At 31.0% G+C, this 27659-nt stretch overlaps 1 protein-coding gene across 6 annotated transcripts; it reads right to left on the bottom strand.

Annotated features, from left to right (window-relative positions):
- Nucleotides 1-319: 319 nt before the first annotated feature.
- LOC106050927 (DENN domain-containing protein 5B-like) lies at nt 320-27657 on the bottom strand. Of its 6 annotated transcripts, XM_013206002.2 has the most exons (26): nt 27439-27657; nt 25519-25628; nt 24149-24486; nt 23422-23594; nt 22468-22593; nt 22043-22230; nt 20972-21779; nt 20530-20680; nt 19699-19795; nt 19160-19195; nt 15727-15834; nt 15456-15608; nt 13189-13282; nt 11878-11964; nt 10927-10977; nt 9447-9588; nt 8772-8900; nt 7918-8039; nt 7064-7209; nt 6833-6951; nt 6629-6726; nt 5325-5393; nt 4973-5055; nt 4732-4858; nt 4297-4471; nt 320-3554 (listed from the first exon to the last, which is right to left on the bottom strand). In XM_013206002.2, the coding sequence occupies exons 1-26, from the start codon at nt 27530-27532 to the stop codon at nt 3365-3367; spliced, it is 4014 nt and encodes a 1337-aa protein (XP_013061456.1). In that variant the 5' UTR covers nt 27533-27657; the 3' UTR covers nt 320-3364. The 6 variants fall into 6 exon arrangements, with proteins under 6 accessions (XP_013061456.1, XP_013061458.1, XP_013061459.1 ...); XM_013206004.2 differs by lacking the exon at nt 10927-10977; XM_013206005.2 differs by lacking the exon at nt 11878-11964.
- Between the last annotated feature and the right edge of the window lie 2 nt (nt 27658-27659).

Genomic DNA, 27659 nt, shown 5'->3' with positions numbered 1-27659 from the left:
ACCTCTAGATCACACACCAAAAAGGTGTCAATAAATACTTGAGACATTAAAATGTTGTCTTTCAAATACCCCCATTTCTGGTCAATTTAAACCGCTGCGATTTCAATCTTGAAAATGGCTTAGTTGTCCAAGGCTTCAGTTAAGAACAAGTTAACCTTTTCGTATTTTATTTTCCATGACAAGTGAGAGAATTATTGATGATCAGTCAGTCAGTCAACATTACCAAGGATTTTATATAATATAAATATTTTATAAGCGTCACTTGTTTATGCCAAACCATATTTCAATAATTTAAAAACAAACAACACAAAATTGTAAATATCATTCTGAAATATTTATTTCACCTCTAGAACAGTTTCCTAAATGAGCAACAAGGCAATCCAACCATTGTGTTAGCAGATGAGAGAGTACACTAGTAGTTAGAGCACTACAACAAAAACATACAAGGTTTTCATTTCTGTACACAGTTTTTTGAGTTTTATATTTGAAAACAAAAGTGTGGACATAGCTATGGAATGGCTCAGTTAGCTGAGTTTGTCTAGTCAGTGGATCACATAAGTTCATGATAACAATGGCAAACATTCAAAAACAATGTATAGCAGTAAGAGAATCATGCACCCATCATAATATAGCAAACAATGTCATTGAAATCTACATTCCCTAGTTCTATTGAAAAAAAAACAACAATAGCATAATTCTTACAATAACTCCATACAATAGTTTTACAGGAACATTTCTTTTCTTTCAGTTGCTAAAAAACAAAATGAACTCAGAATCTATTTATATGTTTTGACCCTGTGTTTCATTGTGGTTCATCCCTTGAATGTGAGCCAAGTTTGTACACTGCAATGAATTCTGTCTCAATGGTCCTACTTCACACGTCAGTTATTAAGACTCATTGTTAGGTGTTCATCCTTATGTCATGTATACAAGAAGTAGCTAACATGTTCCAATTCAGGCTAAACACAATTAGGTAATTCAAAATAAATTAATAATTTCACAAATTTGACTCATAATTGTGTATCCTCTAAAAGCGAAGCATTAACAAAATAACTAGTTTATTGTATCCCTTAACATCAAGGCAGTGACTAGACATAACAAATCAGTTTCTAGCAGATCATATTGTGTATGCTGTTAGACTTGGAGACAATTGTATCATAAATAAATCATTTGGATATAACCAACATTGGTGGAAAGCTATTTCAAAATTTTATTGAAAAGATAAGGTTTAAAATAGATTGGTGTAAGAGCACATGATCATCAGTTTCAAATAGATTGGTGTAAGATCACATGATCATCAAAAAAAAAAGTGATGAAATGAAAACAATGAAAATGAGATTCCAGGAAATAAATGGGAACATGAGTCAACAATAAAATGATGCAAAAAATGTTGGATCAACAAAGAAAACAGAAGGTCAGGTCAACAAGGTGAACTTTAGTATACACATCTTTCTTGAAATGTGGATGTCATAAGTTTCAATATATAAACTTACCAAAACAAAGAGTTCTAATGCCAGCACTACACAACTCTATGCACAAAGCAAACAACATTAACATGTAAGTGTAGACATAACAATATATGTAGAGATTAGAATTTTTTTCATCAACCATGTTAAAAGAAGTCTGGTTTTTAATAAAAATTTTAATAAGATCTAAAAAAAAATTAATAGTAAAAAAAAAAAGTGTGAATCTAGAGACTACTGCTAGGTAACAAAAATGTTAAATCTTTGAAATATTAACAAAAAAAAAAAAAAAAATTGAAATAGTTAAATGAAGACAAAGAGTACAAAACTAAATAATTTATATGATATTTTGTATTTGTTCTTATGCACTAGCTAAAAGAGAGTTTTAAACATCAATATTAAATTTTTAATATACATCACAAAAAACAAAAAAAGATAAATCTATGTACACATAAAGAAATGAAAAGAATTAAGAAACAAACATTAATAGTGAACGCATTCATTGACTGCTGGTTTGACACATCTGAAGTTTAAAGACAAAGAGAGAACAAAACAGAATGGAAGAGAACAGAAAGCAAGAAGTGCCAAACATATCCTTCAATTTGTGTTCACAACAAAAATGGAAAATGAAATTTTGTATTTAAGAAAATAAGGAACCAAATTTCAACATTTTAAATGTAACAAAAGAGAAAGAACTAGAGAGAGAGAAGAGCAAAGAAAAAGGAGAAAGAAAGCCAAACAGCAATGTCTCTCCAGCTGTAATCAACATTAGTATATTTAAAAGATTTTAAACATGCAATGTAGAATCTCGCAAGCTAACATTCATAATCATCTATTGTTTTTATAGAAAACAAAATTTGAGTGTGGACCAAGACCTGTGACTCAACTAACTATAATACTGACAACTGATCAACATACATAACAGAAACCAATAATATATAAGAAAAAAAAATGTCATAGAAAAGAGTTTGTTGTCTACTCTAGCTCTCCCTTAAAAGAAGATAATAAAACAAAAAACCTGTCAAAGGGCAAGGAAGGTCACTAAAATGAGTTCTATAAACCTAAAGATCAGTTGTCACAAAGATTGTAAAGTTTAATAATGTGAGAAGTATTTCTAGAGTCTAGTGAAGCAGACACAAGGATGAACCAGAAACTGTGTGAATAAGTATACAAATTAGACAAAGTCAAAATGTCCTGAAGTGGAACTCTTTGAGCTATCTTACAAAATTAGAATCATTAAAGAAGAAAATATTAATGTATAAATGTACAAGAGAATTAAAGACGAAAACTGCGAGTGATTGTGTTAGTTATTCAAGTTTAATATTTGCATAGTTTACATTCCTGTTGGTTATCTGGTCAATGAGGCAGTGAATGACATACTGTCCTTTATTTTTGTGAAAGTTCATGCCCTTATAAAATATTGATTTAGTTTGTTACTATTACTAAACAATGTAGATTTAAATACTCATTGCTAAGTAGAATTCAAGCTCACACACACACACACATTGTTCTATCAGTAAACATGTATATATTTTATTTACCTCCAGAATGGAGCTTTGTTATAAAAATTTCTTTTGGGAGACTTGACAGTCTATAGGTGAAGGAGAGAACTCCCATTGTGAGGACAATTATTTATAAGGATGCTATTTTAAAGTAATTTGCAAAATGACTGACTGCTTTTCACTTTAAAATCAGAATTGTGTGGACCAAAGAATGACTCAAATTCTGACCAAAAAAAAAACAACTTTTTAGTCACCATGTGCCCTAGCATTCAGCTGCAATTTATAAAACCATAATAAATATCTAAAATGGTCAAATTCCAATCTTTCTTTTGAAAGTCCAATTTACTAACCCTCTACCTGATTAGAAACTAGAAATGAAACAAGAAGACCAGAGTATAACTACATGCCGAGGTCAATGCCTCTAAGTAACGATGTCTCTAGTGGAATGTCAAACTCTGTCAAGGAGTCCAGGATGTGCATGACAAAGTTGATATGAGCCTGGTTGCGCAGAAAAGAGTTCTCCTCATACATTTGAGCTGTCACAGTCGTGTCAGCCATGAGTGGCAACCAGCGATGAAGGCAACGTTTCCTGAAAACAAACAAATTAAGATATTTGATAGCTGTAAAGGTAGGTACAAATTTGGATGGATCAAACTACAGCCATAAATCAAGTAATCTAAACTACAGTAACAGTTTTAGACTCACAGAGAAATAAAAGTTGATCAGATTTAAAGAGAACTATAACTTATTTTTAGGCAGCATCATTTCTCTTGATAATGAGAGATGCTTAATTCATTCTACAGTCTATCTTGTAATGAGAGATACTTAATTCATTCTACAGTCTATCTTGTAATGAGAGATACTTAATTCATTCTACAGCCTATCTTGTAATGAGAGATACTTAATTCATTCTACAGCCTATCATGTAGTCTGAGGCAAGAAAACTAAATATAAAACTTTTAATAGTTACCAATCATACGCCTTAGCCTTTCAGATAACAAAATTGTATGCTTTTGTTATAAAAGTAATGTTAAACATTTCACTTGTAAGAGGTGGAAATGATTTAATAAGAAGAAAAACATGAAATTTAACCTGTTCAGTTTTCTCTATTTCTCACCTGTATATTAAAGAGATTCATTTTCTATATTACATTAGCTGCATTAAATTGATTGTCAACTTCACTCAATGTTTAGCAATACCAACATGGTGACTGTATGATTGATTAAAAGTTACTACAAGTGTGTCAGAAACCATGGCCAATCTTAGTGAGCCAAATCAAATCCATATCAATCTTAAATCCAAACCTATGGCATGCGACAAATAAAATGTACCTGATTCCCACACAGATGAAGACTTGGAACTTGCCATCCTTCCCAACTGTATCTGATGCTGTATTAATCTTTCCAACTAAATCACAGAACAGCCAGTAACCTGCTTTAGTCACTTCATTTAACTGGTGACTTGTGTTCCCTGACAGAGCACTTTCAAAAAAGGTTTTAAGCCGCTCTGAAATAGTTCAATGTTAATAAAGAGATCCATTTACATTTCACTAAAAGCACTCTATGTATTGTACTATTGTTACCTATGTCTTCCATCTAGTCTCTTAAAATTACAAAAAAATGGATAAATACAACACATTTCATTTTTTTAAAGTTAGTTTCAACAATACTGAAATTTATTTTTTAAAAGGTCAATATTTTTATTTATGAATCTTTCATTCAAATATGTAACTTTAGAAAAAAAAAGTAAATAATGAGGGCACTGACCCATGTAATCCCAAATAAATATTTTATTTCTAAAAAGTCTGGAAGATCTGAAGCCAAACTGAAACACTTGTTCCATACAATGTACAAGTCCTTTGTCACCGCACAGGAGATAAGTAATGTTGCCACGCTGCAGAAGTGAAATATACATAGTTAAACACAACTATTTCTCATAGTTCAGGCCCGAACGTAGTGAGTTATATAACTACTTGGTTCAGACCATAACACAAAACCAACATCTTACCTCTTTTTCAGGCTTGTAAAAATGCTTCACCAAATTATTCACAGCTTGACCAAGATTTTCTTGAATGTCTGCCAAACCAGAGTCTAGTAAGAAATGGAAATAAAATTGGGAAACTAAAATTATTGTTTGATCCAATGCATTGTTGATGAAGTGAAACATACTTTAGATAGAATGAAAACAAAAGGGGGTGGGGAGAGGGCAAGAAACAAAGTACATAGTATATAGGCAATGTATTTCTTTTATAATAAGTAGGGCAAGTATTGTATAGAAGCCTCAGTCCGCATTTTGAGAACCACCACTTTATTAGTAAAAGGTAAAGAAGATGTACTTCAGCAATAGTTGAATAACTCACTGGCATCATGAGACTTCCTGGGAGATTTAGGTGAACAGGTTCTTGGAGGAGATGTCACAACAACTTCATCTACAAATAGATCACAAAACACATTTTGGCGTTACTCATGTGTACATAACAATATATTGACAAGTGAATAATGCAAGAATGACAAAAAAGAAAAAAAATAATATTTTGTTGTTGAGATGATTAAAGTTAATCAAAATACAATCAACTTTGGTGAAATCAAATCAAAACTTGAATAATTTGAGATTTTAAAATTACATCAGATAGTAGGCATATTTTCTATGTAGAAACAAGCAATAGAAAAAAAGAAAACTTTTTAAAACCAAAGCTTATCCAAATATTTTCCTTAGCTACCACCTTCTAAAAACTGAGGCTCTGGCCTTTTTTACTTGACCTCTTTCTCAGACTGGTTAATTCTAATTAACATTTGCTTACTTAGAGATTTTCTTTCAGCTGAACCTTTTCTAGCGAAATGAGGTCACAGTCTCAATTTGTGACAGAATCAACTTTCCTTGGATGCTTGCTTACTTTATAAAACTAAGTAAATCTAGTCATCTCGAACTTAAAAGTTGACTCTTTTTATATTCTAGCTATGAATAATAAATAATTTGTATTATTCTCTATTACCATATAACCATCATCTTTTTAAGGTCTATTGTGCTTTTGACTTTTTAAATGTAACAAAATATAGTTCAATAAAATTTGCTGTTTCAATTGTTGAATTAACTAGAGATCTAAAGTAGAATATATTCTGGTTTTTGCAACCAGAGTGAGAAATAACTAGAAGTAGCAAAGTGTCTTTTTCAAACAGATACATTATAACTTGTCCAGTGCTCAATTGTAACATTTCAAAGAAATCATAACTTTCATAATCATAGTATGAATAAAAGAATGAATTTGGTTTCCTATTTGTAGTATCATGTGTTCAATTATGTGTAGTGTCATGTGTTAAGTTATGTGTAGTATCATGTGTTCAATTATGTGTAGTGTCATGTGTTAAGTTATGTGTAGTATCATGTGTTCAATTATGTGTAGTGTCATGTGTTAAGTTATGTGTAGTATCATGTGTTCAATTATGTGTAGTGTCATGAGATCTTTATCAAAAATGAATTTAAAAGAAAAAAAGTAAAGATTACAAATATGCAACAGCTTCGGCTTATTCTACTTCATTTCTCATAATCACATAAATATTTTTAAAACACAAAGCAATTATTTTTTTGAATAAAAAAGAGCATTGAGTTTAAACACAAAAAAGTTAAATTTATCAAAAGTAATGAGAAGACAAGGGTTATCTTTACCTTCTGTATCAATGGTGTGATGCATCAACTCAGCCACCAAAAGTCTCTCTGTACTACCATCATCTATACCTCTCCCTAGCCAGCGTCCACAATTAAACCTAGAAGATTGTAGGAGAAACAGGAATCAACGTCAAGTATAATGTTGTGTTTAAGTAAAACACTTTACTAGCACAGAAAATGTAGAGAAAGAAGAGATCAACTGACCTGTATGTATGTCCAGTTAACTCATTTCTGACCAATACATATTCCACAAGCCATCGAGGCATCATACCACTATTATCATGCCCTATACGTAATGTGGTCAGAATTCCAAGATTTTTGTGCTGGACCATCAAAAAAAATTGCAGACATGTACATTTATAATAGAACCTAAAATAAAACAATCATACTTCATTAAAAAGTTAAAAATAAGAGACGTTTCTACATAAATTGTACCTCAAAGTTCATCTCTAACAAACTCTTTGGAAGCTCCATTGATCCAGTTTCTCCCATTTGGCCAGCAAGTGAGATCCAGACATTAGCGCTAGTTGTTGAGCAGCCAAGCTTTGTGCTTGGGTACACAAGAATACGGTATGGAACAACTGGGATATACAAACAAAACAAAAACAACTTCAACTTCATTTCAATTAAAAAAAAAAAAATCTCTAAAATTTTATAAAAATTTTTTATACACTCTGACAGGTCATAACATTTAATAGCAATAACATCACCAGTCAAATAAAGTACCTTCGGTAACATTTTAATTAAGGAAAGACTGTATAGAAATATACAACAGACATATCCTCTTAGCCCAAAAGTCCTGTGTTTTTACTTTGGTCCAGCAAGGTCTTCTTTCTGTATGTCTATTGAATGTTTTATCAAGGAAACAAACATTTCTTTTTTTTTTCCTTGTTACAAAGAAATTAGAGACATTATGTAGTAATTGTTTTTGAGCACAAAATTATCTTGATCCTCTCTGTATTTGAATAAATAAAACTGAGGACTTTATAGATAATCCTAGAAGTAACTCAACTTTCCACCAACCATGGATTTCAGGTTTAAACCTGCAGCATTATTTAGGGCCAAAACTACTTGGATTAATATAATTCTGGTATAAATGTTTAAACAAAAGATGTAAGCCAGACGTAATTGTAACTAAATCAGAGATCACCAAGCCAGAATTCAAGCTTGGTAAGTTGTAGAAAAAGAACTTTTAAACAAATATATAGATCTGTATGTGTACGCATTTACACTAGTTTTATATTTTTTTGCATACTTGAACTTTGTTAACAATGTGTTTACATCAATACCTGAGTTTGGAAAGATGTTTGTGAAACAGAAAAAGTCTACAGCATTGAGTGATAAAAGGTGATACAAGAACTGTTCTCTTTCATCTTCACATCTCAAGAAAGCATAACGTTTGTACAAGTTCCTGCAATTCAGTTAGAGCAAAGCATGAGATGAAGACTGAAATAATCTTGAACTACTGGATAACACATATATGTAATACTTAGTTTGAACAGAGGAAAGAAAAAAGTTCCCCTTTCAGACCTTGCAATCTATGGGGCAAATGAGAAAAGGTCATTTGTTTCTGTGGCCCACAGTTAACAAGGATGTCATACAGCCAGCACATTACTTTTCTTTTCTTTACCTTTCCTCAACTAATGTCATGTACCCATTGAAGCTGTGTCAACTCAGAGGTGCTCTAAAGATCCCAAAATTAAAAATCCCAGTCTTCGAGCCCGGGACCCCTCCTTTACCACTCATCCACCACTCCTCCTTAAACAAAGTAACAATATCATTTTCTTTTTAGAAACAGTGATGAAATATTTATAATTTTAGTAAAAAAGTATTTAGTTTTAAGATTAAAAGAAAAAATTAATAAACTATTAAGTAAAGTGGCTATGACACATGGTGGGTGAACTGAATGAATAAACTGAAGGTTTAAAAGGAGACCTTACTAATGTTGGGAAAATCAAAGTGGTTGATTGTTCTGCTGGCTATTTAAGATTAAAGGTCAACAGCTTCAGATGACAACTACATTATGAACCATGTAATATCAAAGTAAAACTTTCAAAGAAAATCAATTAAATTATCAAACATAAGCTATTGGTTCATTTTAAACGTCCAATGGATTAGTCCTAAATGAATAGAAGGATCAAACCTTAGAAGATCTGTGTTAGAAAGTAACTGTTTCAAATGAGCAGACAACATTTTCCTCTCCAGAGCTAATCTGATTAATGCCCTTGTTTTACCAACATCTGTATGAATGTCTGACATTTGCTGAATTTTCCTAGAAACAAAATTAAGCAACAAGTTGTACTAAAGGAACTAGAACAATTTTTGCAGCTAGCATAACAATTAAACAAATTCTGATCAGTCATACAATAGCCATGACATAAATAATGGGTATGATATAGAATGTTAGAATACATTCTAAGTTGTATTTTACAAGTGAAAAAAAACAACAACCTTGGTTTTGATACATTATTTCAATAACATTTTATAAGTTATAAGCTATTGCATTGAAATAAATAAAAAGAATTACACACAACGCTTATGTGTACCATACAAATGGTTATGTAAAAAACACAATGCCTAGTTGATAATGTTCCCTTACTTTGCAGACATAACACATATGTTAAACATGTATAGCACCCTACAACTAACATAAATGTTTCCTTTCTTACACAATTATGAGGCAGGCAACAACTTCATAAAATCGTTTAAATGATACAGATTAACTTTAAATTAGTAAAACTTTAGTACCAAAACCTAAAAAAAGTATTACTTGAAATACAATATTTTAAAAAGAATTTGTTTACAATGCAACACTTACTTCATGTCAATGAGTAAAGACTTTGGCATTGGTCTCAACACGGGCAATTCTATTCTTCCCTGACTGCCACGTCTCCTGTGTGTTTTCTCAGAACCTCTTTCCTGTTGAACTTTGTCAGGGTCCATACCGATGTTTGATAAATCTGAAAATTTTGGTTGTTTTTCTTTAGCATTTCTTATTATAAGTACAAGTTGCTTTATAAAAAAAAAAAGTATAAAACTTTCTTTTAATGTTGTACAAAACTCTACTCACCAAAATGAAATATTTCCTTTAAAATTATATTTAAAATAAATATATTAGTGGCCAGTAAGAAGTTGTTTTTGTATGAAAAGAATTGAACATTAACTTGAAAACAAAAATGTCAATACTTGAGTGTGTAAGTAGAACTGAGCAGGCAACAAACAAATTGAAACAGGAAAATACAGGAAGTGTGAAGAGACAGCTACCAGTTACTTCTTCAAATAAACATGCAGGAATAAAACACATTTTCAAGCCAGGATAACTCAAACTAAAGATACAAAAGTTAAAAATAATTGGGATGGAACCATCAGGTCAACAAAGCCATGCATAGATATATAAAGTCAGCCTATCGGGCTGATAAATGAATACAATGTGTCCAAATACTTGAAGCCAAGGCTAAACCAAATATACCACTGCAGAATAATATTGTTTCTTAGATACATATTGTGTTATCATAATTTTAACAAATATACCCTAAATATTTTTTCTTCTTATGAAAAATCTGGCTAACAGAATAGGTCAAAATGAAAGATGTGCATATTGAGGTAAACAAAAGGAATAGAAAATTGAAGTCATCAAAATAGTAATAAGATTGCCTTGACGTTTGAGATTAAACTTAAAATAATAACAATTTAAATTTTCTGCATAGACTGTGGGAAAAAAAATTAATTGATCATCAAAGCAGATATAATATAAGATCTCATGAAATGGACACAGTAGTCCTTTTAATTCTAACACTAATAATTATGGTAAATAAATGTTTACAAAACTGTCCCATCCGCATGCTGCCTTGAACTGAATGTATAAATTATAGACGTTCCTTCAAAAGAGAAGATGATTATGTCCAGATGTAACCAATATAAAAGTTAAAAAAAAAACAAAAAAAAACAATTAAGAAGAATGTCAATTAGGACAATGTCAACAGTGCCCAAATTTAAAAACAACATTTTGATTATGACTTAACACAATTAAATAGTGCAACATCTGAATTGTGTTCACTTATCAAGACCTAATTGAGAAAAAAAGAATTCTAACAAATTAAATCCTACAGAAAAAAATTCAGTTTTGCCCTTAAATTCAAATTTAAATCAAATCCTTTTTGTATGATAGATTAAGTAACAGTTATAAATTTAGTAGATCCTGGTATTACTTACATTTTTGTTTCATAATAAATTAGAAATAAAGGTTTTTAAAGCTGCAAATTGAACTATTATCTATTGCTATGAATAAGTTTTTGTACCTATTTCTTTCCTGTTCTCCCAATAATTATTTTGATCTTTTGGTAAAAAACCTGAAAATAAAACAGCTACCATATTACAAATAATAGTTGACGATTTGTTGTTTTCTTGGTTTGAATGAATCAAAAGCTGACAGGAGTTAATTCTTAATCTGTACAAAATATAAAATGAGTTTAAAAATTTATTAAAGAGAAACAAGAAATCATTAATTTTTTTTGTGTATTAAGTTGTACAGAAAAAATATATATAGTTAAGTTGTTTATTTTATTTATTTGAATATAACTTTTAAAACAATTCTAAAAATTTAGCGTACAAGTAAGACTTCTTATATTTTTAAAATGAAATCAAAATAAATTTTTTAATTTTGGATACATTTTTCAAATATGACAAATATTTGTTTAAAAATTTTATTCATTCTCACTGAATAAACATGGTAAGAGAAGGATGGAATATACTGTATACTGAAATATTCTACAGGAGTTAAATGAGAAGCACTAAAATACTATAAAAATACATATGCTTAGTTATAATATAATGATCATTTAAAGCAATAAAAGTTTCATAACTTTTCTTTGTTCAGTAAAAGAATTAGCTGATACATTGGACATAATAAACAAAGGAAATAAATATTCTAGCGTAAAGTGAAACAAGAAAGTAAATCCGACTTCTTAAGTCTATGGCCACACCAAGTGGAACTAATTTAAAATAAAAATGCAGGTGTGAAAGTGAGTGTAGACATCAACAAATAGTATTGCAACTTGACATTAAAGACCGTAACAGAATCAGAATAAAAGTGTTAGCAACACAAAAAAAAAAGATGTACAGATAATAAATAGATAAATAGCTGAAGGGCGACCAGCGGCATGCTACTAGCTAGCCAGCTAGGTAAAAGTCAGATGACAACACCAAAATGTCCAGTCTGGTCACACTTTTGTTTACCGGTCACTACTTACTGCTGAGGGAAATGGAGCGACCCAGAATTGTGAATGAGCTGTCAACCAATGATTTGATATCTATCAAACTATGACGCTTGGGTAGACCTTAGAATAGCCAGAAAAATGGTGAGAACTCAGCACAGAAATTATGTGCATGGAGAAATATTTTTTCTTCCACTAAAAACTTTTGTTTCTTGTTTTCAAATATAAAGAACATTTAAGCTTGATTCTAAAAAGTTACAATTCATCAAAGAAGTTTATCTTTGTTTATTGTACTATTCAGCTGAAAAACTTCATACATCAATAACCACAAATATTACTAAATATATAGCTGGAAAGGAGAAATTTCCCAATGAAATAGTGAAAGAATTTTAGAATGAAATTAATCCTAAAAATGAATTTCTATTAAGAAGTATTTACTCTAATAAATGAACTATTAAAAAGAACATTTTTTTAATGTACAATTTTACATAATCTCTTATAACTAAAAACTAGTTCTGTGTTCAAAGCATATTGAGCTTTATATTTTGTCCTATGTATTTACCAAAATGTAGAAGGAGCTTATCTACATTTATCAATTAATTAGTTGATTTAGAAAAAATGGCTGGAAAAAAATTCTTATATTTAAGAGTGCAGTAAGATATTTCTCAATTGAATGCTGTACAATGACTATAAGGAGGTTTAACAATGCTAAGCTCTCACTATCATATAGCATAAAATTGTAGAGTTGTTGGTCAGCTTGTACCTACTGGCTTTGCAAATGGTTCAATAAAAACAGAATAACTGCAAATGAAACTCCTTGTGTAGGCCTATATATTTTTCATACAGCCACATGTAAGACTAACAACCAAAAAAAAAAAAGTACAAAAAGATTTTTGTAATGAAAAGTTTGATTGAAAAGGTTAATAACAATGCACTGAAGATACAAATAAAAATGAGAGTGAATGGTAGAGTTTCATAAATGAAACTATACATTTAAGACAGTTGTTATCATATTACTGAGCAAGCTTGAAGACAATGAGTGATTGGATGTCAATGAAAACTGAATGTGCAATAAGAAATTTGTTTTATCCAATATAATAATATAAAACAATCAATATGAGGTTAGTGAAAAGATTAACAATTCTGGTAGGTCAGGGTGTCCAGTGATTGGTCAAAGCTATTACATGTGACCAGAACACAAGATAATCAGGGACATCAATATTGCTAAAACAGAACTGAAAAAAAAAGTTCTTTACAATTTGAAAGCTGGGCAGAAACACTGGGCTATTGGAATAACCAAATGTATATGAAGGAGTTCAGTCAAATGGTTGAAAGAAATGAACGCACCTGGTGTCAAGAGCTTGGGATCCACTGGTTTGTTATCACTGCTTTCTTCAGTCTCCTGGTAACTCAGTAAATGAGACCATACAGCTGACTTGCCCTGGTCAAAATGAAAAGTAAAATGAGTTAAACAATGATGTTTAGTATCAGCTCTATGTAGTTCATTTGTTTCTGTTAGCTACAAACTATCCCACTAAGCTACAACTTTTCACTGGCTTTATCATTTACTATCACATTAACCTTCTAAATCTATTAATACCAACATTTACATCAGTGTAAAAGATCTATTACTCTACCAAGCCATATTTGCTTTAAAATACAGAACTATAATTCAACAGAAAGCAATATAATAACTACGAGTCTTGTGAAGTATAGTAAATTTATACATTGATGAGAAATGGCTATTTATGCAATGGATTTGATTATTGCATAGAAATCAGAATTATAGAAAGCTCTGTTTTGAGTGAGGGCTTGAGATGGTCACTTTCCCTATGTAAAAGCTTGGGGATTCTTCTTTTTTCTTCTTCTTCTAGCCAGCTTTATTGCTGCTGAGCTGTGAGCTCTTTTGCAGACTGTGCCAAGGAAAAAAAGTGTGCTGTTTTCTTCAGTTGTTGAGCACTGCCGTACAAGGTGTTGGTTATGTTGGGCTGTAGTGGAAGTAGTGTCTGCCTAAGGTGGATTAGGAAGGGGCATTCAAAGAGGATATGGTTTACGGTTTCATAATGGTGGGCGCAGTGTCTGCAAAGGGGGAGTTGTGTGGAGTTTTTTATGTTCAGATGGTAATTTAATAGAGGTGTGTGTCCTATTCTTAGTTGGAAAATTGTAGATTGTTCTTTGCGGGGGTGGAAGTTAATACTGTCCAGCTTGTTAGGCATAGTTATTTCTTTGTACATGGCTCTGCTTGTGTTTCCTGATGCCCATTGGTTGAGCCACTCCTCTTTGTGATTGTTGATTAACATTGACCTTAAGGTGAGGTAGTTTACAGGTCTATCTGGTTGTTCCATAGATGAACCTGCCTTTGATAGCTTATCTGCCTTTTCTATTTCCCATGATGCCAATGTGTCCAGGGATCCACTGTAGTGTAATATAGATATTTAATTTTGATATCATCTGATGGATTATCACAATGAGTGTTGTCAACTCTCTTTGGCTGTTTGAGCTGCTGCTGTTAAGTGCTAGCAGAGTGGATAGGGAGTCTGTAAAGACAACAATATCTGATGGTGATTGCACTCCTTCATATAATTTATTTTCCACTGTCTGTAGTACTATGGTAATTGCTTCAATTTCGGCTTGAAAGTTTAAGCAGTAAACATCACAGGGTGCACTTATTTCAAAGTGTTTATTTTTAGGGAAGACATGGAAGGCACCAAGACCAGCACTGATGGTGGCTTTGAAGGCCGATTCCTCAGTATATATATGGATAGCTGTTTTTGGATAGCTTTCAATTGTTTTGACATGCCTACTTTGAGCTCCAGTGGATTTGATTCTTGTTAAAGGTGTTATTTAGTAAATGTGTTTTAGTTTAATGGTTGTGTCACAGCTTTCCTATTCTATTTATAATTATAACTCGATAGAATCTACCTTAGGTCTCGATATGTCTAGGTGTCCCTGGTTCAGATCTAGTTAACGAAATAAAACAATTAAACCACTCGATCAAACACATAAACTTTAATCAGCTTTACTGCATATCACACATGCTGGTCTCTCTCTGATCAACAAAACACCCTTCCGGTCATTCGCGCAGAATGTAAAAATAGATTATACATACATACACACATTCATCCGTGACAGGTTGGTTGTTTGATGTTTAGTCCGAGCATTATGTTTGAAAATCTGGTAATTTTTTCTCTGTTATTGGGTATGTGGTGTTTTAGGGCTAGTTCGTCAGTAAGTTGGTTCAGAGTTCTTTGCTTTTTTTGGTTGTTTTTCCTATTTCTCTGTGTTAGTAGTTTATTAGGATGATCGTCCTCCAACCTTCTGTATCTCTTAATAGCTTCTAATGCTGCTCTGTTATGCCTTAACTTAAGCTTGGGGATAAAACATGTGTGGTCGTATGTTACCATACGTTAATAAAAAGTAGCTAAAAGAAGTTTTTGACCTTTATTTCAATCATAATTGTTATTGTATGGTATGCATTTTCTCTATCAGCCAATAAGAGCTGAACAGCATTGAATCATTGTTAATGGCAAAAGATAAAGATGAAAATAAAAAAAATACAAGTTTTAAATTTTAGCCACCTTAGCTTAAACAGACCAACTACATTTTTTAGACACCTTTTTAGCCTGCAAGCCATGGCTCCAAATTCTTTCAAGCAAGTCACAGAGGCTGGCGATCAATGTGTTCTCTTCTACTCCAATTATACTGGCTTCGCCATGACCTAATTCCACAGCTTCTTGTCCCATTTTGTCCACCAGCATCTTCTTGGTCTGTGAATACAAGAGAACAAAATGAAGAGGCTCATTGGATTAAAAACCAATAGTTAGACAAGAGAATAAACTGTTCACTTTCAAGAGTGTCAACTGTATAAATTGAGAATGCACATACTTTTGTTTTACATTCTTTGAGTAATGTTTCCACAAACTTCCAGTTGGTCTGTGCAGTTCCAGCCTGAGACATGTCTGGGAGTTGAGGTTTACGAATGCGCAAGTATTGCTGTAGATATAAATACATATGTTCATTCAACGATGATTAAATACAAGCATCCAACTTTGGCTTCATGAATCTAATACATAAATAACTTATGTAAGTCATCATTACTTTAACTGAATACATTTAAGCTAGTACGCTGAGCTAATGCAAAGGTCTTTTAACAGCTAACATATTCGGATGGCTATAAAGGCAATCAAATAAATATTTGTATGCTGAAATCAAAATTAATTCAATAATTATCTTACTTTCATTAATTTTTTTTTTACATCACAAAAATAAACAAACCATAATTGGCTTCAAATATAAACTGGTTTTAAAAAAAAATACTGAAAAGAAATAGGAGATAATCCAGTTAAAATGACATGAAATAAGCAAGATAAAAATAAACTCTTAATTTAAATTCCACTATTAAGTATTAGTCTTTCAATTTTTGTGTAAACAGAAAGCATTTATTATTTACATTATTTATGCTTTTGTTAAGTCCAATTAGCTTTATACTAAATATAAACTTTAAGAAAGAGAAGACATTTTTTATCAATTATTGTCAATATAAGAAACAATACTCTTGTCCAAAAAAAATAATTGATTTAACAAAAATTAATCCTTAAAAATAATTAAAGCAGCTTGTAGTATATACATCAGCCCAAATGTGTTCAACCTGAATTCATTGAAACATCTTTAAGATATCTCAGCATTGTAAGTCCATTTTTAGGGGTATGATGAATAATAAAAAGGCAGAATATTAAAGAAACCCTTTAAAAAAACTCATGAAAGAAATACAAATAATTGTAGTAGTATATCTCAATACTGCAGGAATAAGCTCCCTTTTTCTATATAAAACAAAATTAATTAATTAACTAATTTTACTTTTTTAAAAAAATTTTTTTCATCTACTGTCATTGACTATAAATAATTATGCAAAATTTCAACTTGATCCAAAAATGGGAAAATGTAATAATACAAAATCAAATAAGGGGGAATAACTAGCCATATACAGCCAAATATCTCAATTAAAGAGCATTTATTTTCCTTTTTTAATACTAAAAAAATAATTTATTACCAATAATTAATTAACTAATTGGTTAATTTTTTTATATTGATTCATGTTTTGTTAGGTACAACAAATAATTGTTTAAAGTGTCAACTTGGTCCAAGAAAGGGTTTGGAAAAAATAATGTGTACAAAAATTGTACCAGACAGACAGACAGACAAAGTGAGTTGATATAAGCTTTGTAAAAAAGAAAAAAATCTTCTAATCTATTTATTACTTTCAAGTACTATACATTAGATTTTCTATGATATCAGTGATTCATGAGTCGTCTAATTGTAATTCACACTCTTTTCATCTTAGAAATGATATTGGCTATGAATTCTATTCTTAATAAAAGACTTTGTGGTTGAGCTGTTAATGAAAGGAAGCTCAAAGGAATAAAATGTCTGCACAAAATGAAACTAATAATTTCAACTATTCACAGTTCAACTTCTAGCATGGTTCAACTTATTGAACAGAACTTTAAGATTAAAGCTTTTTTTTTAAAAAAAAATACAAATTGATTTTAATATACAGTGATTGGTCTTAAATATTTAAATGAGTTTAAAAACAAAAAGGTTTCAAAATGTCATCTGTTGTTTAGATGATCATTCCAACACTGAGATAGCCATAATGTCATACTGCAAGTTCTATTCCATTATTAATCACTTTTTTTGTTAGTTGCTCAGAAATTCAATCCAAGAACATTTTTTTTATATACTAATTTATCTACTACAAGGAGGTATGTAACAGGCTTTGAGGAAAAGACTGTTTAAATGTAAACAGATTGTATATCTAGATCAGTAACGGCTAGCAGATACTTTGTTTACTGTATGGTCAGAATAAAAGGAGACTGAAGGAAAGGTTATTTTAAGTGTAAAGAGATGTTAATAATTAAGGTAAACTAGAAAAAAACCACTAACTTTATCTTAAACATGATCAAAAGACATGCTATGATATTATTTCAGGACAAAATAAATTATGAAATAATATAGATGACTATACATGTCAAGAAAGGTCATAATAGAAGAAAACTACACTACAATGGTTATTATATTATTATCTATGCCACTTGTTTTTTTACCTTTTAACGTTTAGATTGTTTACAAGAGATTATAAAGTAAATATATATCATTGTACAAGAATGAGAAAATAGTTAAGAAAAGAAAACTACAGCATTAAAAACATAATGAGCTTAAAATACATTTTAATATAGCAATGTTCCTCAAACTGTACGGCCCACACGGAGTGTTGACAAGGGAGGTGCAAAGGCTTTTAGTTTTCTAAATCTATCCCAGAATAAATCAAGTAAAAATTGCATAATTAAAAATTAAAATTAAAAATTACTTAATTAGTGATGCCATTACATCTTCAAAGTAGGATTATTCATTCAGTCAGGAGAAGCATATGTAATAAAGATTAATTGAAAACTAATTTTTGATGATGACATTTCCCATACGTCTTTGCCAATCAGATTTTCTAGAGTTTACCAATCTTTCTTACATCAGTATTGTCAAATTTTTCCCAGTGATTTTTCACTTTGTGTGAATTAAATAGGTTGCCTACAAAAAAAACTAATATTTTCTTATGATAATCAAGCCCATGACATTTCAAACATTCATGCTCTACTACCTTAAATGTCTCAAATATTTCAGAATTGGCCACTCCCGACCCTTAATATTTTAATTTTATTCAACTAGGAGACCTAGGGTGTTGTAGTAGCCAGGATAATGCATTTCAGAAGCTCATAAATGCATGAAGGACCCAGGTGGGGAGAGATTACAACACTCCCTGAAATCCCAAAGTTGGCTAAAAGGGATGAAGAATGTACATTTTATATAGTCTAGCACTGATATAAATTTGAGAAACACTGCATTATAGCATCTTATTATAAAAAGCATGTTAACATAAGTTTAAAGCTGGGGGTCTTGAATATTTTTCAAGTAGCTTCTTGTATTTTTTCTTCATTAATTTTTTGATAACCTTATTTGATACTACATTGGGCATTTCAAGTACTCTCTCTAGAATATGTTGTAAAGTATAAAGCTTTGATTATAAACACAATATGTCAAAATGTTGTACTAAGCACATAATATTACTTAGATATACAAGGTTTGAACTAGTTTCACCTCTAAATAAAAAAAAACTGCACCAGATTATGATTTAAAAAAAAAATTGTAGAATATAAAAAACCTTCACCAATATTTGGGTATAAAACTAGATTAGAAAAAAAAAGCTAAGGATCAATTAGCCTGCTACTTGTGTGCAGCAGAGAGAAGACAGTTGATCTGTACTTACAACCCATAATGAAATCTTTTTTTCTTCAACTGGAAACTTAGGTGTGAAATAAAACAAAACTTCAAATGCAAATGTGAAAAAGAAACAATGGAAACAGTACAGAGTAAAACTAATGTTGATCAAGTATTGAAAATGAAACAAATGTGCTTATGAGATTTCTGTTTTGTGATGTATGATTATAAGAATAAAAGAATTAACTAACTAAGAGGTAAAAAAATTAAATTAACATAGTGATAATTTATTGCTATAATGTATGTGTACAATTATTATTTTTTGGGGGGGGGGGGGGGGGGGGTTAAATACAGCATGACCAAGTTTTTAAAAAACTTCTTGTCCCAATAAAAAAAAAAAGAATGAAGGAATAATATTACCTTACAAGTAATACATAAACAATTAAAATTTTGTCAAATGAGTTTCACTAAGAATCCAAATAAAAATTTTGCTATGGTGATTTTCATTGAAACTAACAGAACAGACCAACCATGCAGGTGAAATGACAACTATTCCAACAAGTTAAGACATCATTTGATCAGCCTTACCTCTTGTTGGTCAGCTTCCACATTTGTCTGAAGGTGTTCTTTGTGCTGTAGTTGTCTATCTTTTCTTCTCCACTTTGCATTCTCTCGAAACTTGGATCTGGTTTCACAAACGACAAAAAAAAAAAAAACTAATATATAATGTCTAATGTCATCTACAAATTCCAAGATAAAAGTTTTCTTTGACTAAAAACTTCCAACAAACACCATTCAGAAAAGCAGAAACTGTTTTAACAGTTTTAAACATTACAAATGGATACTTAATAAAGTGATTCACAATCTGCTCCTTACTGAAAAAACTAGGACTGGCAAATTACTTCAGGTAAGACACTCCCAATCCATTTGATTAATATTTTAGTGTATGACCTTTATGATTATCATGATAAGAATGGAGTTGAGGACATGCTGGATTACTAAGTAACCACACAGTAGGAAGCAGGGAGAGGAAAACAACAAAATGGTATTCATGTATTACCGAAGGTACTCACTGGGATGTTATTGTTGATAGTCAAAAGAAACATTTTTTTAAGATGTACATTTGTTAACAATTTATTTACTTATAAGACATTAAATTACATTCAAAGAACTATAGTATTATTTATGTTTTTAAACTAAATTAATATATATTAAAGTTTAGGTTTCAGAATTACATTGCTAGCAGGCAGCAAAAACAAATGCTTAAAAACACTTTCTCATTCGAGACAAGTATATATGCATTTTAGAAATGATAATGTTCAGCTGTAATTTATTAGCTGGATTAAAAAAAAAACTACTTTCATTATAATGTTTCAATTTACAGGACAACTATAAGACACAGAAAGCTATTTTTCTTACTTGGAGTTGGCAGGCTCAGAGTTGAGTAATTCTTTACTTAGCAGTGGAAACACTCCGCCAACATACTGACTGGGTGAGATATGACTAGCAATTTCATGAGGCTTACAAGCAATGAAGTTGATGTTTTTCGCCTTCTTCTCTAAACTTTGTTCTAAAAATAAAAATATTTTGATATTAAAACTATTTTAAGATTTTAAAACATTGCATTAACTTTTTTTAAAATTAATAATAAAAATTTTTTTTTACATAAAATTACAAGGAAAATGTAATGATGCTACAAAAAAAAAGTTTTCATTTTTTTTTATTTCTTCTAAATATTTATTTAAATGATTAAAATAATAATAATAATACATATATCTGTACCTTTAAATAAGTCCTAAATCTTATGGAACAATAAAATATCTTGACATTAACAGCAATGAAATGGAAATGCATAACTCACCAGTTCTCTCCATTGTGCTGCAAGGACTGTATGTTATGATTCTAGGCTCTCCACCAGCAGCATCTTTCAAATTTTTAATTCTGGCATCAAACAATTGAAGGCCTGGGTCAGTCTCCTCCCACTGAGACACTATTTTGTTGTCCATCAATGTGGTGAACATCTGCGTCTCAATGAAAGCCGACAGGAATGGAAGATGTGAGGCAGGCTGGTCACTGAGGAAAGCTGCCTTGTCAAAGTTATGAATAGTCTCTCTGTTGCTGAGCCAGGACTCAAGGTCCTGAGAAGGATTAATCACAAAGTTCTCATAAGATGAAAACATGTGAACAAAACAGTTGAGCACTATTTCTCTCACAGCATTGTTGAATTTCAAAGTGTTGACCTCACAAGACGGCATTCCGCTGCCACCATCAATACTGTCCTTTTCTCTGTCATTGTCTCCTGGCGCACTATCTTCCAATACTATATCCTCTATGGAGTCCCAGACCCCAGTTTTCTTGGCAATGCTAGAAATTTTTTTCCAGGCTTCACTGTTCTGGAGAATTTCTTTCCTCTTAGGAGAGTTTGGCCAACTCCCTGTGTTTGTGTTCGATGTATCATCAGGACGAAGACCTGATGAAGATTTATATCCAGTCTCTCTTCTGGGTGTTGTAGGATAACTTCTAGACATAGTTTCAGCACCTATAATATTCTGATACTTATTAATAACCTGAGTAAGTTCAATTTTCAGTTCATTTTGGTATGGGAACATTGGAAGGTCTTCAGGGAAATCAATATTTTTGTTATCAATCTCAACAAAACACATGTTGGCCTGTAGAGGAATAAAAAGTTTATTTATAAAATATGTAAACAGCAACAATAAGTATAATACATTTTCTTTGTCTACTAATATTTCCAACCTAAAATACAACAATATTAAATTAACATTAAATAGTTTTAAAATAGATATGAGCAAACCTTAATTATTTTTTTTTTTAATTACTAAGCTAATATTATTATTTTCTTATTGAATTTATTTATTTGTTACAATTTTACAAAATTTTAAATGAATATTGAATGAGTAGTTATAATTACCTCTGAAGGAAGGACTAATTGTGATTTATCAGTGTTTGATACTTTGTAAAGGCCCATAATGAATGGTACAGGTGCATCTAGAAAGTGCTGCATGGATGCAGGTAAAATAGGCACATAGACTAGTTGCCACTGAAATGGAAAGATCAGTGAAGTCATTCCTTCTGCAACAAGCATCAGACGCTGGTAATCTGGGGAACAATCAAATGCAATACAAACTAAATTAATTGTGATGTCCCAAATGTGTGCCTGGTATGAGACTAAAATTAAAAATTAACTATGTTTTGCTGTCACTACACGCATATGATTTGGTGATCAAGAAGTGCACATTGCAATGTGCTCACTATGTGGCATATATCGTTAATGAGTTGAAACATGCCATACATAATACTAAACCACTATATTGTTATTAAAAAAAAACAGCCTACCAGATGAATATAACAGTATCTGATGTTCAAGAAGGACGCATTTGAAAATATCCACAACTCCATCAATACCTAGTAGTTTAAACATGTCATACAAGGAGAAATCAAGTAAAGGGAGGTCATCTGTACCTGGAACATATAATGCACATACTTTTAAGATTTTACCCTTTTTTTTAACCTTTCTTTACTGACCTATAGGGATAGTTATGGAGTATATTCTGCAAAAAAAGGCAATCAACCTAACAAAATTTTTTAATAAGAAAATATTAAAAAATACTTTAAAAAAAAAAACAACAAAGATCGAGCCAACATGGTAACCACTCTGCTAGTGGAGAGCCTATTAACACGGAAGCTTGTATAGTTATCTATTGTTTCTTAAGTATGGTCCTATTTTTCTTGTGTTAACTAAATCTCATCCAACAACCTATATAGGAAACTATTCTTAAGTATGGTCCTATTTTTCCTGTGTTAACTAAATCTCATCCAACAACCTATATAGGAAACTAATTCAGCTTATGTCAAGTAAAAATTATTTCCCTTGTTTGAGATTAAAACAAATAATTTATTACCAATAGTTAATTAACTTATTGGTTAATTATTTAAATTGATTCTTGTGTTGTCAGGTACAAGAAATAATTGTGCAATTTTTCAGCTTGATCCTAGACTGGGAGTAGGTAAAATAACATGAACAAACTTTTTACCAGACAGACAGAGTCAGTTGGTATAACATTTGTAAAAAGAGAGAGAAAAAAAAATAAAACGAAGAGGCAGATGTAAATGTGCTGACATCTTTTCTGACATGTAAGATGAGATATAAGTGGATACCATTGTTGCATCAAGGCAGTTCTTAAGAACTACCTGATTACTGAAAACTTGAAATATCAAGCCAAATGTTATTTTTTAAAATGAAAAAGGATATCAGTTTAACAGCTGAGTCTAAAATAACAAATAACTTACTTGGCCTGATCACATAAATAGGACTGGCACAACTAAAAAACTGCATGCTGCGTCCAGATGGTGGAAGTGGTACATCATAAATTATGTTAAAAACATATGATTCTAGCGTCATTGTAAGCTGACTAGGTTTCTGGGATGCCTCATAAAGTTGATACAAAAACTGCTGACAAGATCTGATTGGAAAATAAAAGAATTTAGACTAATTAATTTTTTGGTGACTTCAATTATTAATATTTGAGAAATACTTAATTTAAATGTGAGAAAAAAAATGATCATTTGAAATACATTTTTTTAGTTTAAGGTTAAAGTCAGAATATTGACTACACAATGAATCCTTAGCAGATAATTCAACTTAACATTCTATCCAGCTTGAATTATTAGCAAGACTTTGTGTGAGTATATGAATATCACACTGTATGATAATGGACAAATCTTTACAATTTTAGTCTATTTCTGCCTGAGTAACAAAGTTTGTACTACTGAAGAAAGGATCATTAACAGAAATGTAATGAAAGACAGGTAAGTAGTTAATGAGATTCAGAAAATGTAAATATTCTATACTACCATTAGGAATTGAACACTTTATTAGAAGAAGAGACAGATGTTAGCCAGTTAACTGTTTGTAGTATTTTATTGCATTACTATTTTTTATCACAGTTGCTTAACTTCCTTCTTCTCTGTACCTTGTTGAAGGTGAATCACAAAAAGTATGAAACATTGCTCTTACCTCACAAAAGGCATTGGTGTGACTAGACAAATACATTTACTAACAAACAGTTTGTCTCTAACAGCATCAAATGGACACTGTTTGCTCTTCCGCTCTGACATTATTCTCCTAACAGGTTCAGGACTGTCTAGAGAAAATTTGACAGCAACATTGGCTTGATGCATTGCATGCAATGTCTGCATTGTGTCCAAAACAGATTTTGCCATGACCTCTTCATAAAATATGAGAGCAGATCCATAAGCTTTGGAGCCATTTTCACGGGTAATGACAAAAGAGTGAAACTTTGGTTGACGTGAGTCCCATTGGGTTTTAAAAGATAATCCTCTTGGAAGACAAAGCTGTGCAGAGAATCAAAAGGAATAAAGAAAATAATATGTACATGGTCTACTGCAGTTTGAGGAATGTGTAGTTGTAAAATATTTCTTCTAAAATATTAACATATGGAATAAGAAACAAATACTTTAAAGTTTGTGGAAATACTGCAAAAAAACATTCTGGAAGCCCAGAGAATTTTCACTATATAATGGTCCAAAAATTTAAGTAAAAAAAAATATTGATAGACAGTCACAATTAAACAAACCTAAGTACTGAGATAAGCAATAATAAATATTGATATACACAAAACCCAATCACTAGCATTTTAAAACATGTATGTCATCAGGCTGAAAAACTCTTTTCTAATTAGAATCATGCTGATATAAAACTAAAAATAATTGTGGAAATTCACTAAACATTTTCAGTAACTTGAGAAACCATGAACAAACAAACGTGGTCTATTGTTCTTCATATGATGTATGAACTAGTATGAACCATGTTAATGTGTTATAAATGGAAGTAAATAAGGTAGGCTTATAATAAATATTGCATACAGTAAACCATGACATTGGTTATTGGCACTGAGAAAATTTGTTTTAAGTCATGTATCTTTACAACACATATAAAAATACATTTCTTGAATCTGTCAATTAGAATTTACAAATTCTATGGGATTTTTATTTTCATGATTTGAAGTCTAGATTGAAGTCCCTCAGTTCAGTCCTCTATAAATAAGTGAGTCTTAACTCTGCAAGAGAAAGTAAAGACACTTGGTCCTTGTGTTGGCCACACAGGCTTAACATCCTTGTTGAAGGTGAATCATTTGACTTAACACTATCAACCCCATTGTCCATTAGGTCTTGAAGAAAACTTTATTTTTATTTATCTTAAGTAAGAGATATAAAGTTGCTTAGCTTTTTTTCCTTTAGAATAAATTCTAAACTAAAACAAAAATCGTATTGTAATGATACTAGTTATAGATCTATAATTGTAATGCTAAATATATTTTTTTCAATCTGAAAAAAAAGAAAACAAATAAAAACTCAAATATATACCATGCCAACAGCATTCTCATCAAAAGGATTCCAAGTAACATTTTCAGGGAAATGGGCAAGAACTCTTGATTTATATGGACGTTCAAGTGGTGGACTTTGCTGTGTATCACCTGACATTAAAGAAAAGAAAAAAATTAGTGCTTGAAATTAAGCAATAAAAACATGTTTAAATTTCAATAGTGACGTCATATATAGTTAATAGAAGGAATATACAAAATTATTTTCAAATTACATTTTGTTTTCATCAATATAGATCTATAATCTATCTTTAATCCAGCTAGATCTAATACAAAAATAAAAAAGAAGAAATGACCTCTGCTACTATAGTATAGGTACTTATAGCAAGTCAAATAGGTTGTCATGGACTACAGAATTTGATTTAATATCTCGCCCATAGTTTGTTATTAATTGAATAAACATACGTGACAATGAATTTGAGAAGACAGTCACAATGAATCTTATCTAGATTAGACTGGCCCTAGTCTTTGATGTATATTGTATATAATTATATATAGTAACTCACTGAGTACATCTAATGATAATCTATTCTAGATAATAACAATAATGTTTTAGTAAATATATATATACATATAGAATAGTCTATATTCTAGACTATATCCTTAAAAATATCTAGATCTATAAGATAGATGTATGATAGTAGATCTAGAGTCTAGACCTTAGTATATATATAGAGAGAGAGAATAGCTTAAGCTATAACTATCGTCTATAACTTAGTATAACTATACTATAGTCTAAAGTGATAATAGTCTATAATAATGTGTTAATTCCAGTGGCGGACTGATAGAGTTAATCTGTGCACGACCTACTGACATACATAACTTAGGCTAATCACACAGATCAAAGGCTGTCACGGCTAGTACACGCAAATATGATCCATGTTATGGTTATATGATCGCTAGCCTTCACGGGATGAGAGACAATGTTTAAGAAAGAACAGTTCAGTCCAGGACAGCAAGGCAGTAAGGATGATGCAGTACAAAGGTAGTCCTTGAAAATCTAGCTGTAGGAGTCCAGCAGTAGAGAAAGAGACTTAGTGTTTATTAGACAGTTCTGTTAAGTGCAAGAAAGCATTTCAAGTTTTTTAAGCCAATTGTGTTGTATTGGCCATTGATGTATGTAGTTTATTAAACCGCCACATTGTTATTTGAAACTCTTGATGTCAAGTTCTTGTATTAGATGTGTTGTGTTGGCCAGTGTTAACAGAATGCCTGGAAGAGAAAGTCATAACAATAATAATGTCTTGTGCGGGCCTCTTGGTAAAGAGAGCAGTTTTGAAGGACATGGTCAGCATTCTCTGGTGACATTCCACATGGGCAGATTTCACTGGTTCCAATTTTAAGCTTCCATTAGTGCCATTACATATGTTGTCTCATTCTGTTGTGTCCAATCCCGAGTCGAAAGATTAGACGTTGATCTTGTTGTGATAACTTATAATAGGCCAATAGGCATCATCTTTCTGGCGATTCAGATGAGAGCTTGTCCATTTCTCATAGATCTCTATTTAACTATTATTAGTATTAATACTACTAGTACTAAATCTAGATTTAACTATTTTAATTTGTATATATACTTAAATATAATTTATATATGATATAATAAATATACAGATCTAGAATCTAGATCTAAATCTAATTATACTTTATACTAATAGTAAATACTAATAGATCTAGTTTATTCTACATCTATTCTATACTAGATTTAACTAGATCTCTAGATAATCTAGTTCTAATCTGGATCTAATAATCACTATAAACAAACTAACACACATTTACTTTTAACAAATGACCCGTTACTACAAATGAAATGCACAACAAAGGATGAAAGGTTGAAAAGGAAAGTTACACTGTTAAAGTTATAAAATAAAGTTAAACTTGACTGTTACTGTTACAAGTAACAAACCTGAAAGTTTATCTGGTTCTAAATCGGCATTTTCATCAAGTCCACAAATAACAAAATAATCTACAAATCTAAATGGCTTATCTTGAACAGCCATTTCACCGAATTAGTATCTTCTATTCAAGTCATGGCCTTAAATGTAGAAGATCAACAACATTAACATCGATTTCTTTATTCTTTTGTTGACTAAGTAGCAGTCCTCCATTGATAACATACCAGATTTT

This window comes from Biomphalaria glabrata, chromosome 6 (assembly GCF_947242115.1).
Source record: "Biomphalaria glabrata chromosome 6, xgBioGlab47.1, whole genome shotgun sequence".
Lineage (NCBI taxonomy): Eukaryota > Metazoa > Mollusca > Gastropoda > Planorbidae > Biomphalaria > Biomphalaria glabrata.
This window is presented reverse-complemented; position numbering and strand designations above follow the sequence as displayed.

Coding starts and splice junctions, on each gene's coding strand:
- LOC106050927 (XM_013206002.2), bottom strand. CDS start 27,532: ATGGCTGTTCAAGATAAGCCATTTAGATTTGTAGATTATTTTGTTATT. Junction 22,594..23,421: donor TATTTATGTGATCAGGCCAA/GTAAGTTATTTG, acceptor TATATGTTCCAG/GTACAGATGACCTCCCTTTA. Junction 7,210..7,917: donor AAACATCTTTCCAAACTCAG/GTATTGATGTAA, acceptor TGTATATCCCAG/TTGTTCCATACCGTATTCTT.